Source organism: Manacus candei, unplaced genomic scaffold, assembly GCF_025592945.1.
Source record: "Manacus candei isolate 608988 ecotype Guabito, Panama unplaced genomic scaffold, ASM2559294v1 h1tg000023l, whole genome shotgun sequence".
Classification (NCBI taxonomy): domain Eukaryota; kingdom Metazoa; phylum Chordata; class Aves; order Passeriformes; family Pipridae; genus Manacus; species Manacus candei.
This window is the reverse complement of record NW_026138071.1, coordinates 13,669,778-13,684,127: the sequence shown is the minus strand read 5'-3', so window position 1 is coordinate 13,684,127 and position 14,350 is coordinate 13,669,778. Positions and strand designations below refer to the sequence as shown.

Sequence of the window (14,350 nt, the reverse complement as noted above, 5' to 3'; positions counted from 1 at the left end):
CCTGCCTCTGATGGTAATTCTGGTAAATATATATCACAAATACTGTCCCACACCTTGCTGAGTAAGGGTTAATCTGGTTCCACCACTACATATGCATTTTGGATGCAAGGAGAAAGAGGCCGATATGGAAGAACGTGTTGTACACTGTGTGGTATATCTTCATAAGAATATAAAAGGGAGAGCATCTTTTGAAAGATGGAGTGCAGGTAAAAGTCAATATGCTTTCCTCCAGAAACCTGCTTTTTAAAGTTAGCACATTTTGAAATGTGGGAACGTACAAATTCTTCTAGACAGCATGTGTGGTGTATTTCATGCTTATTTAAAGAAATGTTGATGCCTACACTTGATTCAAAGACTCATTAAAGAGGAGGACCTTTCTAGTATGAAAACTTGAAATAATCTTTCTTCATACCAACTGTTTAAGTGTTTATTCATGTGTTGCTTGTTAGCCTGTTTTCAACAGGTTAACCACATGTTAAATGACCACCACACGTTAACGTTAATGTGTTTCGAACAAGATGAAAAAGACTTTCCATTGTCACATACAAGATAAGTAACTACAACGTGTATAGGAATTGGTTTCAACAGCCCCTCTTGACCAGTTAGAAGTGGTGCCATATAAATGGCAACCATAGATTGCCTTTCTGTGACATTCCATGTCCCACTTGTCTAGCAAACATAACTCAGTTCTAGTTTAGCAGTGATTTGTGCATTGCATATAGCATTCTTGGCACAAGTGTTCATATTATGGAATACACAGCTAGCAGTGTTATTGAGATTACCTCAACCTTTTTTTTTATATGGGAATGCTGTTCCAATTTTTCAAGTCTGCTTTAATGCAAGATAATATATTTGCTCTTTGTATTTTTGCTAGCAGCATTCTTAATATTTTTAATACAGCTGACATTAATCTATAAACTTGTAAAATTTTTCATAGACATTATTTTACTTACACAGATAAACTGCAACTTCATACTTAAATGTGCTTTTTCTGTATAAAATTCCTCCTTAAAATGTGAAAGACGAGATAGAAAATTTCTGGAAGCCTTTTCCTGATTTGATCACTTCTTTTGCCAAAGTTCCTTTGAACTAAACAGAAGTATATTTCATAGTCTTGGATGTTGCTACTTCTGTAGATTATCAAGAAGTTGTCTCTAAACTACATCAATACAGGCTTTTTCTTCCCCCCAGCTATGTCAGTTCTGTGCAGCTCCCTGCTTGCATCCAGGTTTGTGTCTCCTCAGTAAGTAACATGGTGAACTAAAGGGAGACTGAGAGCTGGAGGCCTTTCTTAACAGCCTAAGGTTTCAGGATGCATAATGCCAGCTGGTAGAGAATTTTGGGGCTTTTGGTTTGGTTTCTTTAGTTACAACCTTTTTTGTTTGCAGTCACATTTTTCTTTTGTTAAAAATGTTTGTGAAATCAGATTTTTGGCATCTCTCAGCTTTTGCTTTTAATATAAAGTTTCTAAAAGAGATATTTTACACAGTGAAATGACTGAATAGAAAAGGAGTCCTTAATAGTTTAACAGGATTTTGTAAGGATAAAGGCTAGAAATTTGTTGTCTTCTAAATGGAGGGAGAGAATACAAAGAAGAGCTTTTAACAATCTGCTATTTTAGTTACTTAGCGTAATGAAACCTAGTAAGTTCTGTTCTGAAAAAATTGTTTTTCTTTGGAATTGTTTTACTTGTAATTCATCTCATTTCTGACTGCATTGCCTTATTTCTAGCTTACAAGTAAATAAGTTGACTTTCTTGTGGTTTATTTTTCCAGATAATTTTAGTTGCAATCCAGTTTTCCTGTGTTTGCTTTTATTTTAACTTGCTCCTAAATGCATAAACATAAGCTTTTACCAAACAATTATGTCACGTGTGTGGTATATTATGCTAATGTGCAAAGGTTCTTATACTTGAAGTAACTTCAAGTGTCAGTGGAAAAGATTTATATTTAAAATACAGTAACCCATGAAAAACACATATTGTGTCAAGATATGGGGATCACAAAGCATTACAGATAACTTGATTAATAATATTTTTCTACTATTTAAAGTGAAAATGGTTCTATCAAAATGCCATACCATTCCTAATTTAGATTGTCACATGTAATGCAGTTATGTAGCACTTCTCATCTACAGACACCAAACTGCTTTACAGGGAAGGTAAGTGTTGCTGTCTTCCATTTTACAAATGGGGAAAGTGAAGCACAAAGCAGTAAAATGACCTTGCTCAAGGTCACCCAGTAGTGGAAAGGCACAGTCTGAACCCAGTCACTAGATTTTGCAGGTGCTGTCTCCTAGGTCACACTACACTTTAGTGGCATAAGCAGACATCTCAGGATTTTGTCATTATTATCAATGATTCCTTCGTACAACACATTTATGTATGGCTGCCAAAGGAAAAAATCGGTCTGGAGATCAGCAAATATTTGCTAAATTATTTTCCACTACGTGAGATTTTCTTTTTTGAAGTCCAAGTATAAATATAGTCACTAAAAATTATTCTGCATTGGCTTTTTGGATTTTATTTTATATTTTTTTCCCCTTTCTTAATGTTGGCTGTGACATCTGTTAAGATGTGTGTAGCTAAATGTAGGTTTGCTCTGATTAGAATTCATCACAAAACCTTCCAGAAGAGCCTCTCAGTAACTGGATCATGTGAATGAAACTATATGTAAACTCTGCATCTGCAAACTGAAAAACATACGTTGTATTTTTCTTCAAAAAAGCATTTCCTAGTTGTAGAAAATAATAAAGTTAGCCAAGTTTCAGCTAATATTTACATTCTCTGAGATAAAAGAAATGCATACATTTTTGTAGTATATGCCAAATGGAAACTTCTTGTATTTTAGCTACCCCTAAATGAACAACTGAAAATCCTATAAAACTTAATGCTTACCTTCAAAACGTGTGTAGTTTGAGCCTGGTAAAGTATATAACTTTCTTCTCCTTTAGAACGAAGTCACCCTGCTGAGAAATGAAGTGGCACAGCTGAAACAGCTTCTTCTGGCTCATAAAGATTGCCCTGTAACTGCCATGCAGAAGAAATCTGGCTATCATAGTGAGTAATGTTCCATTACCTATAGCCTGAGGCTGCATCAATGAAATACTGCCAAAGTGAACTGAATGAGCATTAAAATTGAGAAGTGCAGTTCTAATATTACATATATTACATTAGAGATTTTTTTTTAATCTCAAAGGTTATTGGAAGACAGAAATTAATATGTGATATTTAGAAATGTATTTTTAAGTCGAAATTGAATTGTTGCATAACGTTGAAGGTTTTATGTTGGCTTAATAAATGCATATGATAATTAGCATTTAAGGACTATCGGTTACTACACCTGCTTTGGAAAATATAATTAAAGTATTAAGAGCACATGATAAACCATCTTTTATACATTATCTTAGCTTAGTACAGTGAAAGGTCCTTGTGGGTTTTTTTCCTTCATCATAATGAGATTTCAGTAGAGGTACTATAACAGCTGTCCTCATTTACCACAACATCCAGGATCAGTCAAGCCATTAAAATAATCAGATGCAGGTTCATGGCTCCTACTGTACTATGTCTTCTAGATTGTTCTGATTTCCACATTAAGTGACTGCTGTTCTATAAACAGGGTGTTTTTAAAAGGAGTTCTAATATTGACGGGAATACTGAGACTTTCAGTACCAGTTTTTTTCTAATTCGTATTTTTACCTTAAATTGTTCTTTTGGTTTTTCATCCTTCCAGCATTTTAAAGGTTAATTATGCTTTCCTGACTTGTAACTTCCTTTTTGGCTGTGATACACAGTGCCAGAACCAGCTGCTGCTGCTGTAGAATAAATGGCCAATTTTGTCCATTGTACACAAATTTGTTACAAATAACTGAGCTGGGAATGCATTAGGCAACATTCATAATATATAACCCACAGCTTTCGTTTTTATGATTTAGTGATATTTCAAGATATTTGTAAATGTGAAGATTGTTTCTGCCATATGTAGCCACTTCATTTTAATTTGCCAGTGTCAGTAATTCAGGAGAATAAAGGAACATTTTGTATTGCATGCAAACAGATCCTCAGGTGCTTGCGATAAAACTTAATGGCCACCATCTTTACTTGTAGTCATTGTAAGCAATTTCATCAGAATGGGCAATATTTTTTAATTTAAAAGATTCAGGAGATTTAGCAACTCTGTATTGCCATATATATTTAGAATACTGATTTTGTCAGTTTTGAGCTTATAAATCTTGGTCCTTTGATCTCCAGTCATTTTGACAAGACAGAAAATAGCATCTTGGAGTAAATTGGAACAGTATAGAAATATGTTTGGGATTTATATTAACAATGATTGCTGTAGGGATGAGGCCATTATGGCTCCCGTCTGACAGAACGAGATAATTTCATAGGGAAGCTACTAGGGAGATAGCATTATGCATGCAAGGTTTTTAAAAAAACCAAAACCAAACAAAAAAACCCTGTAGGTTTCTTAAATTTTGATGGGTTTGAGGGTGCATGTTCCTGAATTGCCATAAAAAATATTTAATCGTAAGTCATAAATTGACAAACTGGTTACATGGTAAGGATTTCTTTGTTGAAGAGTTAGCAAATGGCCTCTTTAGGAATGCTGGTTTTCTGCCCTCAGAAAAGGACTATAATGCTTCTGATTTACTGAAGAATGCAAAATGAATTAGGCCTAAAATACTAATTAGTGGCAAAAGCAAATTTTAGAAAAAAATAATAGTTAGCAAGGAGATTGGAAGTGTAGCTCACTTACTTTCTTGAAAAGTCTCTTGAAAGTAAAAATTTAACATGAATGATAGTTGTAATGCCATCCCTCTGAAAGGATTTTGTCACATTATCTCTGTGTGAATGTTAGGAAGGCATGTTGGCTAAGTGACATACCCACAGTACAATTTATGAGAGGAAAACATTGTTTCAGTCAATATGTTCATGAAAATGGTGTTCCTATAAATAAACATATTATATTCATCAAGTAATCAAAGTTGAATTGCTTCAAAAATGTAGTGAGTGGTTTAATAGTCTTGTTTCTGTGGAAGAATTGAAGACCTCAGCTTACAGAACTCCTGCAGTGCTGAGTATTGTGCACTGCTGAAAAAATGATAGTTTAGGCCATGTAGACCACAGCTGTTTTAACAGCTAAGTCCACAATTTTATGGTTTTCATGTTATTTTTATGCATTTAAATAGGCACAAATAATCTATCACACTTCAGGGTATTTTGGCACTTGATTTTGCATACCTTTTAAGATCTTTTCAATTTTCCGGGCAATTTTTTCACAAGCCAAATGAAAAGCACAAAACTGCAGGTACCTCTTTCTTTTTAAGATTGTTCTTGGGATCATATTTTCTTTATTTAAAGTCTTGTTCCTGCTTCAAAAGAGGGTGTCATCAGGACAGAGAAACCAGAAAAATCATTATTGCACTTTGAGTCAGTATGGATGAATTTCTGTTGCAATGTTTGAGTTTTCAGCCAGCTTAAATTTTTTTATTTCCCAGTGAAGGATGCTGTTGGTTCCAAATGTATCTTAAGCTGTGGCAGGGAAAGTGCTGTGTATAGAAGAAATCCAGATGCTGTTCATTTATTTTTCATGTTATCTTTTCCATACTAGATAGTTTCTAGAAGTCTTCTGCAGTACACCCTATATTTTCTCAGGATTTTTCTGGACTTATAGTAGGAGAAAGGGGAAAACTTGTGAAAAGCAAATGTATTGTGAAAATCAAAGTTTTAAAAAAAAAAGAAAGTAAGAGGATTTTTAGGTATTTTTTCATATTTTTGACAAGGACATCATAATATTTGAGAGCATTTGTTCTAAACGGAATATAAATGAAGATAAATAGAGGCTGCAGTGTAGGTGATGTTAAATGAGAGGGTTTGTGCTCTTTCTGTAGTTAGTTTTAAAGAAATGGCAGAAGGTGACTAACCAGTTTCAGGACTGGAATGATTTGAACCTCTCAAACCACTACGCTCCTGCAGCCTGTTCTGGATAAGCAACAGCTCTTCAGTGACTGCAGGGGACATTCACAAAGGCCAACTCGCTGGAAATGAGCATTACTAGGCTTAAGTCCCTCTATAGTCCTTGAAAGGCCTAATAAGAATTACCATGAGGCTTCCTTTCTAGTGATTATCAGGGGACTGAAGGAGTTCAGAATCGCATGTCAGTGCTTGTGTACTCACTCTCATTTTGGTTTTGGTGGGTTTTTTCTTCTGAAGACTGAAATCCTTCTTTGTTTGCTTTGCCTGAATGAAAGCTGTTGGTAAGCAGTGCTAAGAAGCAAATAGTTTGAGTACTCTAAAAGAGTACTTTTTAGTGCATCCTCAAAAATCTCTGCTTTTTTGTTGTTTTTTAATTCTTTTCTATAGCTCATCTAGTCCATGTTGCATTCCATTTCCAAAATGGCTCACCTCTCATGACACAGCCTGTCTAGGAACTATCTGGCCTTGAGGAAAGGTCAAGTGATGTAGCTCTGTAAATTTTCAACTTTCTAATATACAGCAAACGTTATTTCTGTAGATTAATTTCTAATTTGGACTGTGTATTTTCCTTGATTTGAGGCAAAGCTGGGGGAGCCATGAAAAAAGCTAAAATGCCTTGGCAGTTTTTTTTACATTGTTAGCTATAGTATGATTCTGGTATGTATCAGTTGCACTCTTGAAACCACAGTCCTTTGTCTGGCAATTCTCTGGTCCACTAAGAAAAAAGGAAGAAATCAAAATTTAAGTATGACTTTCCTGTATTCTTCTAAAAACCTTTGCTCTTTATTCTCAGTCTTCAGGCTTAAAAAAAACAAGTCACCTCTGTAATGAGGTGACTTTTAAGTATCTTCTATATTCATTGAGTGATTTTCTTGTTTGGTTTTCATTTCTCAAATGGAGTTTTTATTCAGCTTTTGGCCACTATTCCTGTAAAGTTAGGGCTACCTTAGGAAGGACATTAAAGAAAATCCAAATAGCTATTCTTTAGGGTGGCACCTCATTTCTAAATATTGGTTTGTAGTTATTACAAGGGTTTATGCTTCCAGTCCAATTTATTACCATGAACTAGTGTTAGGTCTGTGTCTTATATAATGACCTGTCTGCTGTAAGCTCCCTCTCTCTAGCCCCTGGCATCTGAAAATACCTGAATCATGTATTTTTGTGTCTTCAGCACAGTATGTTTATCTGCTCAATGAAATGAACACTTCTATTGGTGATCGTAAGTATACTCATAACTGTTTCTTCCAGCGCATATAGGGTCTTCCTGAGCCCATCAAAGTGAGAAAATCAAATCTCTCTCATGTTCTTTACCATTGTGATATTATTACAGAAATTTCTTTTGAGTTAAGAACATACATGTTAAGGGAGACATGACAATGGAAGACCTTCCTTCTCCGGCTGAAAGATCATGATCTATTTTAACTTCCTCTCTATCTCATGATCTGTTTTAACTTCCTCCCTATCTCTGGCTCATAGCATTTAAAACTAACCCTTTTTCTTGGGTATAAGGAGAATTTGGACAACAAGGAAATTGGGGATCAGCACAAGAAGCTTGATAGGAAGATGGAGATTCATAGGAAAATAACAGCAGCTCTGGAGAGGAGGAGCAGGTGTTACAGCAGGGAGACTGTATTTGATACGTCATCCTACTTGCTACCATTTCATTCCGTCTGAGGGGAAGAATATGCTACTCGGGGAAGTGACACTAGAGTTTCTATTTTTAGCAAAGTTTACTCCTTCTTGTTTTTACATGAGATCTTGTACGTCTTGATAGAGGTACAGCAAAGATGAAATCCTGTTGAATACTGTTAACTGAATTGACACTTGTTCATGTTCTTTCTGTTCTTGAACGGACAAACTCTGCTAAGGATCACAAATGTCTTTCTGAAATGTCCTAATTTTCTTCCTCTTGCTGTATACAGTTATTATGAAACCTTTGGATATGTGGTAATTGTCAGCAGATCTAGCTCAGTGTCATGTGTCCCTCTCTCCTTTAATGCTTGAAAGATCTGTTTTTGAAAAAGTGCGGTATCTATAAAATAGTTGGCCTTGTGGGTAAGAACATTATAACTTCCAAACAATTATGTCCATGCTCTTGTAGTAGAGTTGTAAGAGAAATTGCCACTTTGATTGTGTAGGCAGTATTTGTTAGAAAGAAATATAGCAGTTTTCTTGCTTACCCATCTTTTTTGACCTTATTGTTATTTTCTAGCAGTGGTCAGTAATAGAATTGATTTTAAGCTTTGAAGAGAAGTGTGTTAATAGTATGCATGGGGCTGCTAAAAGATCTTTATATTGGGGTCTTGACTTGCTAATGTAGCAAATTTTCTTACCCATAGCTGATATGTTATATAAACCTAAGTCCAACATGAACTTCATTTCACTATTGTTTGTTGATGCTTAGTGTTCTGTTGCTGCTGTTAGCCTGACTTTCTGTGGAAACAAGGGTATGACAGCACTGCTCGTCTTCTCATGTCATCCTTTCCCAACCTTTCTCTTCCCCTGGGACACTTCTAAATTCATAGGCCAATCTCAAACAAATTTGAAAGGGTTTGCAAAGACAAGACTAGAGAAAGTCAAGCTTTGTTCCATTGTTTAGTCAAAAGCAATGGTTCATGCCTGCTTCTGGCTCTGTGTATATCACCATAGTCAGTAGTGGTTTAAAAGGCACTTCCAGTATTCCATCTGGGTACTGCTTTTAGCTGGCATGTAAAACTGTTTTTAAAAATATTTGAAAACATTAGGTAACACAAAGTGGTACAAAAAAGTTACAGTGAAATTCAGCATTCGTATTTCTAATTTTGAGTAAAAAACAGTAGGCTTATTTTCTTTTTTTGTTTTTTTTTAGTCTTCAGCTCAGCTTTTTGCTTGACAGTGTTTGCATAATGCCTTGGCAAACATTTGCAACTCTGGAAAAAAGAATGATTTTAGAATGACTAGGAGGTCTGTGCAAGAAGGACATTTAAAATTATGTTCATTTCGGAAATTCTGATTTTGCACAGTGAAAATTATTTTTTAACCTGCTTAATCTCTGTCATGGGAAAAAATGGTGTAACTCTCTGGCTAATTCACCTCAGTTTTGTGGAGAACACCTGAGATATTCTGAAGATATTTTTAAAACCGTTTTTAACAATTTTAAACCCTGTTGAGAGGCATTTGTATACTAAAGAAGATACGGAACTTCATTCCTTAGAAGAATGTGGGTTGAAAACTTGTCGAAGTATTGTCCAATTAATATAGTGCTCTAAATAGTATTTTTTCAGATGTCTTATTCATGATCACGAGTATTCATTACTGAATACTGAAAGGAGATGCAGTAAATAGCATATATTAAAAATCTAAAGCAAATTCATATAGAGGGGAGAGGTCTGGTAGCATTTTTAGTCTGTGAATATTGCTTATTGATGTGAACATGCATCATTAGAATTAGGCATGGTACCCACCAGCTGATTAACTAGGAAGAAATCAGACAATTTTAATCATGGCTTTGAAGATGTGAAAATCAGTTCTGGTTTCCTGAATAGTCCATACTGCAGTCTGTTTTTTTGCTTACAAAGTGGTATTTCTTTTTTAAAAAACGAAAATAAGATTGTTTTGCCATTTGTGCTGCGTTACACCATGAATTTTAATCATTTAGGGACTGATTGCTGTTACTGGGATGGGGTGGTGTGCATTCCAGGAGACAAAATCAATTCGTTTTTCTTCTTCAGCTGCAGAGAAAGATGACAGCTCGGAAGACATATCAGTGCCAAGCAGTCCACACACAGAAGCTATTCAGCACAGTTCTGTCAGCACTTCCAACGGCGTAAGCTCCACTTCCAAGGCTGAAGCGGTGGCCACCTCTGTTCTCACCCAGATGGCGGACCAGAGCACGGAGCCCGTGCTTTCCCAGATCGTCATGGCGCCTCCCTCCCAGTCGCAGCCTTCAGGAAGTTGATTAAAAACTTGCGTTGCATCAGTTTCTTAGATACACACCTGTGACTTTAAAGGGAAACCAACAAAAGACCAGTCTCCATCTAGGAGAAATTGTAGCTTAAAATTACTCGTTTTTAAAAATCCAACTTAAATTAGGCTTTAACGATTGGCAGGTGGAGATGAGACAGAACAGCAGTTCTAGTCTCTTGGCAAAAGACTTTTTTTTTTTTTAAGTATTAGTTTTACTAGTTATTTTTTGTGCTTAATGTGTAAAGTGTGTGTACAGTACAATGTGGTTTATTTCATTTTTAATTTGGTATTATTTCAACAAACATTGGGGTGAATTACTGAAGGTCATCCCCAAGACTGTGATAGTAATATTATGTGACATTTTTATACCAAAGTTCTGCATAGTCCCTATTGACTTTGTAACGTTAGCAAGGTCATAAAGCACTAGGCAAGAGAAAGACAGTTACAGTAAATTTGCTTTTAGTCTTTTTGCCTTTTTGTTGTTTTGCACATTATGAGAGGAAGAACATTGGGAGAAAAACATTTGGGTTGTTTTATGTATAGCATTTTGGTTGGCTTTTAACTGTTGGGGTTCTTAATTTTAATAGGGCCAGTACAGTATATGAGATACAGTACTCTTATGCACATACCAATCCTAGATGAGGATCATTACTAAATAGATTTGATTTTTTTTTTTTTAAGTTTAAATTGATGTCAGGTGTTTTTTTTTCCACTCCAACACTTCCATTCTGGTGGGAGAAGAGCTTTATTTCTCTAGTCAGAATAGATATCTATAACCACCCCTTGATGCTGGGCTGAAATCAGTAAGCATATTGTAAAATACAGGGTTATCAGATATGGAATACATAGTATTCCAAAGTAGGTTGATATTTTGTGGATTTTTGAGTCGCAGACTAAGGAGTTTACTCAAGGTTTTGGATGCCAGAAAAGCCTAAAATCCTTCTTCAGACAACTCGACTTTTTTTTGTCATTGTCTTGTATTTGCAAGCTAACTTGTACTTAATTCTTGTGTAAGCACTGTCATCTTTTAGTAGCAAAAATTTTGATACCTTTCTTGTGGAAAAAAAAAATCAGTATCTACCGTATCTTGGAAACAATGTAATTATAATGTGGTGTGTGTGGTGTGTGCGTGAGAATGGTTCAGTAGTTAATGCCAGCAGTCTTTTGCTTGAATGTTTAAAGATGCCTTCAATGTGATGCTGGCTGATAGGTGATTGCAGTTTTAAAATGTTATTTACTGTGCGAACTTGGATAACTAACATTCCATGATGTAGTTTGTTTCTGATGAGATGATTGTAGGTACACTTTTTCTCATTATCCAATCATCTGCAGGATACTGAGTTTTTTAAATGTGCCATTATCTATTTTGATTCTGTACTCATGTCAAAATACAGTTTAATATTTTACAATAGATTAAGTTGTTTTAAAAAAAGTAGATGTGTGCTTTCAGGTCGGAAAACTTTGTATAATAGCAAAAACAGATGCATAGTAGCAACTGGCAGTAAAGCAGGATTCCATTATGTATATAACAAAGATTTAATGCATTTATAATGGGTTGTGTAGTTCATTTGCTCTTCCTTCTCCACACTATACCATGTGTTTTTAAGTGTCAGTGCCATCAAGTTTCTGTTTGGTTCAGTTTTAAGTCTAAAAATGTAATTGATCCACAGGAAAATCATAATTTCTGCAATATATATACAACCATACTATAATGAAAGCTGGACAAAGAAGTATCTAAGTCGTATATGTATCATTGCAGGGCTTTAAGCATGAAAATAATAGGGATTCTAAATATTTTGTATTTTAAATCTAAGAAAGTTGTGTTGAAAACCTCATGTGTTTAACAGTCTTACTTTCCCAATTTCAACATAAAAAGCTGTAACAGTTATTGAATGTTTCCAGGATGGGGAAATTCAATGGAACTCTTGTGAGAACGAAATTAATTGCATAGGCACAAAATGTGAATTCTGCAAGAAAGCTCTACAGTCACTTTTCATTGTAATTTTGGTGGACTAGATAAGGCCTCGTTGATTATACTATAATTTGCTCTCCTAAACACAAAGGCTTTTAAATCATATAAGTGGAGTTTTTTTATAACAAAACTGTTGCGCTTGTAAAATAAGTCTCCATAAGTGTATAGGAGATATGTAAACAGTTAATGGATTTAACAGTGGGGCTGGAAAAAGAACCATTAAAATCTGTGTTCAGCAAATAGAGAAAAGGTATTAGCCGTACTACCATGGATTCCGTTTTGAGACGTATGTCACACTACTTCTGTACTTAGCATTTTGGGTCTTTACATTTGACATGTTTCACAAACTGTACTGTTTTCTTTTATGTGCAGTTTGCATGAGTAAATCATCAAAGAGAATAAAATCTATCTTTAAGTTATGTTCCTATTTTAATGAAATTATAATTGTTCTAAAAGGCAGCACTGTCTTCAGACTTATTTCTTCACCCTTGCAATAATCAGCGTTTTTCTGGAAGTCATTACTATAATGTCAGAGTAATGTTATGTAAACAAGAACATGTACATTTCTATAGAAAATAAGGCAAATTCCACTGCTCTGTAGTTGAGCTCCAGCAGCTTCTGAGGAGTAAACCTTGTATCATTAGTTCCAGGAGCCCAGGGTAATCCACAGACAAATGAGTTCATAAACATAGCTTGGTGATCCCAGATGTTGCTCAGCCATTTCTGGTTGCCCCGAGTTCCACAGCAAAAGCACTGTATGTAATCAGAATTTCCAGCTAAGTTCCAGCTATTTTAATCTTATTTCAATATACATGAAGCCAGAAATAACAGCTGTAGTTAGATGAACGGCTGACAACAGTTGTGTTGTCAAAGGTTCATAAAAAATCATGCCCTCGCCTGATTTTTAGAATAGTAAAAATGGTTTGGGCTTATTTATGGGTGTTGGAAACATACATGGAGAGGCATGTTTTGTTATCATTTGAAAAGCTCTTGACAGAACCCCACTACGGAGGCTTTGGAGGAAACAAAAGGGTAAAGCTGTTGTGTGTTTCCAGTTGTTGCCTTTACTGCCTTTGTATGGACCAAAGGAAATGAAGTTAAGCTGCTCACAACTTTGAGCCCAATATGAGAATAATGCCTGAGGCCTCTATTGCTCCAGTATGTTCTTTTTCTGACTATATGAGTTATACTTGTCACTCCAAGGGGGAAAAAAAGAAGGCAGTATAACAGGGATACTCAGGGGAGGGGGTGGAGGGGTGGGGGTGGAGAATCAACCCGCTGTTTAATTTCTATACTGCAAAAAGACTCAGGTTTATACCTTAACTACTCAATCCAAGTAAGCTTTTTCTCTTTAAAAATGCTAATAGAGGCTGGGCAAAGAAAGATATTACGCTGAGGGAGGGAGATGACAGAAGTGTGGGATGAGTGGTGATTTCAGCTACCTGAATTACAGAAGTAATTTGCTTAAAGACAGACACAAACATTTTAATTGGTCATCATAAATGATAATGAGGAGAAAACATAGTGAAATTGAGTGCATCCTAATAAAGTAAGGTATGTTAAATTGCACTGAAGGAAACTTCAGCGATGCTTCTTGACATGATTAATATACTCATGGCAATGTGTCTAATGAAGGCTGTTTGCATTTATATGCTGCCTGTTGCTCCCCTCAGTAGAGACATAATTGGAACTGCGCTCATTTACATTGCAGAACAGCGAGTGTAAGATTGGCTTGTGGTTGTCTTTACATGTATTTTTAACCATCGGATTGATGGTATGATTATTTTATTTTTCTTATTATTTTAACCTGTGTCTTGTCTAACACTGTGTAGGGCTGGTTCGGACAACAGTATCATGAAATTTTCAAAGTTTTGTATTCTTTAACGGTAAGTCTCCTGTCCTTTTAATTTTAGGTTTTAATATGACTTCTTTTCTTTTTTTTTTTTCCTTCACTTTCTTCAAAATATTTTTCCTTGTGTGATGAGCCCCAGAAAGTGCTTATATATTTAGTATGGAATGCCTTCTTTTTCCATATTGCTTCCTCCCTGGTTAACTCTCTTAGCAAACTTCTGTTTTGAGAAGTTAGTAGTCAGAAAAGGAATTTCTGCACACTGTATATCTTGTTTTCTTCAGCTAAAATAGATATGAGAAGCTTATGATATCTTGACATTTACATCTTCCTTAACCAAGTTATATTATAATACATATGTTTAGGTATGGAGGGACTTTTAACTGTTGCAAAAGATTTCATAACAGATACTCTGCACAACTAATGAGTGTGGGTTGTAAGCTGATATCTTCATAATTCTGTGAAGTGCAACCTTCTTCAAAAAGAGTTTTAACTTCCTAGGTATGGGGTTAGTTATCATCTACTCATGTGGCTATAATATAATATTGACACATAAACTTGATCCAATTTATGTAATGATTTTATTTTAAGCCTTGCTCAAATCTTT

The 14,350-nt window shown here is 35.3% G+C and overlaps 1 protein-coding gene across 8 annotated transcripts in view; it reads left to right on the top strand.

The window, feature by feature from the left end:
• ATF2 (activating transcription factor 2) overlaps window positions 1-12,356 on the top strand; it is a 47,100-nt gene extending 34,744 nt beyond the window's left edge. For 7 of the 8 annotated variants that reach the window (XM_051787435.1, XM_051787440.1, XM_051787439.1 and 4 more), the window contains 2 exons: window positions 2,953-3,058; window positions 9,688-12,356. In XM_051787435.1, the coding sequence (XP_051643395.1) occupies window positions 2,953-3,058; window positions 9,688-9,914 (333 nt within the window). In that variant the 3' untranslated portion in view covers window positions 9,915-12,356. Of the gene's footprint in view, window positions 1-2,952; window positions 3,067-9,687 lie in introns of those variants that run through there. The other variant, XM_051787441.1, reaches the window with a different exon arrangement.
• Window positions 12,357-14,350: the final 1,994 nt, after the last annotated feature.